The 4,338-nt window shown below is 67.4% G+C and overlaps 1 protein-coding gene across 1 annotated transcript; it reads right to left on the reverse strand.

Annotated features, from left to right (window-relative positions):
* Nucleotides 1–170: 170 nt before the first annotated feature.
* On the reverse strand, nt 171–3,883 carry EFHD2 (EF-hand domain family member D2). The gene is made up of 4 exons (XM_068658263.1): nt 3,580–3,883; nt 1,319–1,466; nt 1,057–1,191; nt 171–985 (listed from the first exon to the last, which is right to left on the reverse strand). The coding sequence occupies exons 1-4, from the start codon at nt 3,840–3,842 to the stop codon at nt 851–853; spliced, it is 681 nt and encodes a 226-aa protein (XP_068514364.1). The 5' UTR covers nt 3,843–3,883; the 3' UTR covers nt 171–850.
* Between the last annotated feature and the right edge of the window lie 455 nt (nt 3,884–4,338).

The following is a 4,338-nucleotide window of genomic DNA, read 5'->3' on the forward strand; positions in this document are numbered from 1 at the left end:
CACCCACGCTCACCTCACCACGGGGGGGCTGGGACCCGTCCACAGCCAGCTGGGGACCCTGGGGGGGCAGTCCCCTTCGCACCGTGATCCAGGAGCCCTCTTCCCCCATCCTAAACGCCCACCACACAGCCGGCTCCCCGCCGTCCCCCGGGCATAGGCAGCTGCAAGACTTAGGAAATATAATCTTTATTTGGGATTTAAAAAAAAAAAAAAAGACACAACACACACCCGTGCCACGGACTGGAAGGAGCAGCTGAGACAAACACCGCCCTTGACATTACGGCCACCTGGACAACCCTTCCCCAAAGGAACAGCGGTCGAGCTACGGGAGGCACCGCTCGCTGGAGCGCCTTCCCTTTGGGCTGCTTAGAAGACGAACACAAAAAAAAAATAAAGCTTCTCCACCCTGCGGGGGCCTTTCTGGACATCTTTTACCAAAATAAACAGAATCTGAGAGGACACGAGGCCGCCTCCGCTCTGACCCTGAGGGTCACGGCGGGGCAGGCGCTCGCCCACTTCGCACAGAGGATACAGCGACACCAAACACGCAGACAACGACTCCGCCGGCCCTCGCCCCGCTGCCACAGAGGTCGGCCCCGGGGGCTCGCCACGCTCCCGGTGCCACCGGCGTGCCGCACACGCAGCGACACCGACAGGCACCGACCCGCGGCACAGCCCCCAGCCCGGCCCAAATCACGGCGCATGCAAGACACGACGACACCCAGGGGACGAGCGCCGCTCGGGGGACAGGGGCTGGCAGGGGACAGCAGGGGACAGCCAGGCATGGATCCTCCTGCACGAGGCCCCCCCCAGCACCGCCACGTCCCTCCGGCACGGCGCCGACCCGCGGTCACTGCGCGAAGGCGGACTGCAGCTCCTTGAAGGCCGCCTTCCTCTGCTTCAGCTCCTCCGCCTGCTTCTTCTTCTCTTCCTGCTCTGCTCGGATCTCCTCCTCGAAGCGGCTGGCCTCGGTCATGGCCTGCGCCTGGGGACAGCGGCACGTCCAAAGAGGTCCCCGCCACCCCTCCAGCCCCCGCTATGGCTCGCAGCCCTTACCTTGGCCTCAAAAAAGCTCTTGGCTCCCTTCACGCCCTCCGTCGAGACGTCGATCTCGGAGAGCCGGGCCAGGGCGTGCAGCCCGCTGTCCTCCTGCAGCTCGCCTGCCGCCGCCTTGCGGAAGATCAGCAGGAACTGCGACACAGAGCGGGGTTGTCCCCGTCACCGCCAGCTCCCGGCTGCCTCTCCCCTACCCAAGCGTGCAGGGACAGCAAAGGGACAGCCCGGGCTCACCTCCCGGCCCCATAGCCCTGGTTTATACCTCGCGGAAGCTCAGCTTGCTGTCCAGGTCCTCGTCCACCTCCTTGATCATGTTCTTCAGGCCGATGTGCGTCTGCGGCGCTCCCAGCTTCTCCATCATCAGCTTCAGCTCCATCAGGTCGATGAAGCCGTCCCTCCCCGCGTCGTACCTGCGGGCCAGCAGCACAGCCCCGTCGCACCGTTATCCCTCCCTGCCAGCTCGGCCACAGCCTCGCCAAACCACCGCCGCCTCCATCCGACCGCTAACAGCCCCCAGGAGCATCTTCAGCTCTCCTCCTGCCCATCGAGCGCCCTTCCTGGCACCGGCACCCGTGGGGATGCTGCCAAGCGCGCAGCCAGAGCTGCACAGGACCAGGGGATGAAGCCCGTGTGCTGCAGGTGCTGCTCCCCTCCTCGCCACAAAGCCCACGGGAGGGAGGTGTTGAAGCCCCCAGGAAGCGCTGCCTCGCCGCACGGGGCACAACACGAAGCTGGAGGAGGAGAGGGGAGCAGGCACAATGCCCCCCACCAGCGTGCCGGGCTGACGCCTCGCCCAGGGCAGCACTGGGGACACCTCATGTTTTTTTTTGTGTTTTTTTTTTTTTTTTTTTTTTTTTTGACTTCTCTCTTCTAAGGCTGCAGGAAACGCGGCTGCAATGCTCAGCACGACACAGGCAGCTCCGCGGGGCTGTGACTCATCTGTCCCCTCGCTGCCGCGGTCTGCTCGGCTCACAGCACAGCTGCAGCCCCCTTTTCTCTCCTGCACCGCTACGAGCTGGCCTGGGGGGCACAAAAACCTTCACGCTCTGCCTCCGAGCTCTGGTGGCAGCGCGGGGTTGGCGAGCTCCACTGCTCCAAAGCGAGCCCCTGGCCACGGCCACCGCAGCGAGCGTGCATTTCTGCAGCCACTGCGGTGGGCTTTGCATCCTCTCCTGTCGCAATCCTTCTAACACAGCAGGGAGAGGGGGGGGGAAAGGACAAACCGCTCACGTGGCGTGCGTGCAGCAAGCGCAGCGTGGTTTGGGCTCGTCTCCGCAGCCTGGCCGTTGCCCCTACCCCCACGTTCTTCCCCTTGGGGACCCCCCCTTTTTGCTCACAGCTTCCCCGGCCACGCGGCCGCCGCCGCTGCCTCTCCTCCCACCTCCCTCGCTGCTCCTTTCGCTGCGGCGCGTGCGAGCACACACGTCTGGCTGCCGCCCGCGGCTCCAGCGCCAGACCCCGCGCCGCTGCCATCTGCTGCGCCAGCCCCGGCCAGGGCACAGCCGGGCACCGTGGGGCTGCCTGCGTCCACCCCACAGCCCTGCCTGGTGCTTCGGGGGGGGGCAGCAGCTCCGTGCCCTCCTCCTCCTCCTCGCCTGGTGCTCAGCAGGGCTCGAGCGCTGCTGTGCCGCACGCTGGTTTTGTGTCTCAGCTCACAGCACCCTCCGGGTGTTGCAGGATGCTCCGAGCTGTCCCGCTGCCTCCCAGCTACTCGCACACCCCCCGGGCCTGGCAGAGCCGGGCTCGGAGCTGCTGCAGCTCCCGTTTTCCCCTGGAAATTTCCAGACCTCTGGCACCTGCTGCCAGCAGCCCCCTCGCTGGCTCCTGCTGACCCAGGGCAGCGCAGCAGGGCCCCGAGCTCCCAGAGCCGTGCTCGCAGCACTGAGCCTCGCCGTGGTAGGGGACACGCGGTGTGACAAGTGACCCCGGGGACGTGCCACCTGCCTGCTCAGGACCTGCTGCTGCAGCCCGGTCCCGTGCACGCAGCCAGGGCAGAGGTCCCGGGGGTCCTGGTGAGGCTGGGGGAGCGCTGCCCCCACCTCTCCTCGGGGATCTGTGGCAGGAGCGGGTTTGCTCCTCTGTCCCCTTCCCTGGTCTCATCCCCAAGGATTTGGGGTGTCCCCCTCACCTCCAGGGACATGGTGGGGGCTGCAAGGGTTTTAGGGTTGGGGGCTTCCTGCAAGGGAACGGGGGGTACTGGGAACCCCTCCCGTAGCCAAGAAGGGGGGGACACACAGGGGATCCCCTCCTGCATGGAGCTGGGGTCACCCCAGGGGCTGCTCCTGCAGGGAGCCAAGAGGGGGGCTGCGAGGAACAGGGGACCTGGGGGGGGTCCCTCCTACAAGGGCTGGGGGGCTTCCAGAGCACCCCCAAACACCTACACCCGGGATGGGGCAGGGAGGGGGACCCCGGGGGTGCCTCCTGCAGGGCACCGGGGGCTTCCAGCAGACTGCAGCGGGGAGGGGGGGGGGGGGGACATTCCCGGGGACCCCCCCCCATCCTCCCCAAATCTCCCCAACTCACTGTCGGAAGAGCCGCTCCATGTCGCGGAGCTGCCTCCGGGAGAACTCGCGGAACTCCGCGGCGGGGCTGAAAAGGCGGCGCCCCCCCCCGGGGGACCCCTCGGAGCCCCCCGCCCTCCCCGCGGGGCTGCCCGGGGGCAGCGCTCCCGGTGCGGGTCCCGATCCCGGTCCCTGCTCCGCTTCGTGCCGCCTCTGCTGCTCCGTTTCTCCTTCGTGCATCCCCAAACGCCGGCCCAGCCTCTCCGCCAGCTCCTCCGCCGCCATGGTGCCCGGATGGCCGCCCCGCAGCCTCCCCGCCCCGCTCCGCCCCGCTCCTCCCCGCAGCCCGACGCCCCCTGCCCTCCGCGGACCCCCCCCAGGATGGGGGAAAGCCGCTGCTGTGCTCCGCTCCTCGGCATCCTCCCCCCGCACCACGCTTGTGCCAACGCTGAGAGGGGCAGGGATGGAGGGAGGGGACATTTGGGGGCGCTTGGATCCCCCCCAAACCTGCCCCGGTTGCCCACGGGCAGCGTGTGACACCCCCCAGAGCTCTGGTCTTGCCCTGATGCTCTCCCATATTTTATACCTCGTCCCCCTCGGCAGCCCTGCTCAGCACTATGTGCCCCCTCCTGTCGCTCCCGTCCCCATTTCTGCACCCCTCGTGCCCCCACGATGCTCCCCTGGAAAGCCCATGGGGGTCACAAGGGAGAAGTCGCCGTGGCAGGGAAATCACACACCAGAAACCCACCTCACAGGCGCTCACCAGGCTGTATTCACACCC

The sequence above is a fragment of the Anas acuta genome, chromosome 22 (genome assembly GCF_963932015.1).
Source record: "Anas acuta chromosome 22, bAnaAcu1.1, whole genome shotgun sequence".
Lineage (NCBI taxonomy): Eukaryota > Metazoa > Chordata > Aves > Anseriformes > Anatidae > Anas > Anas acuta.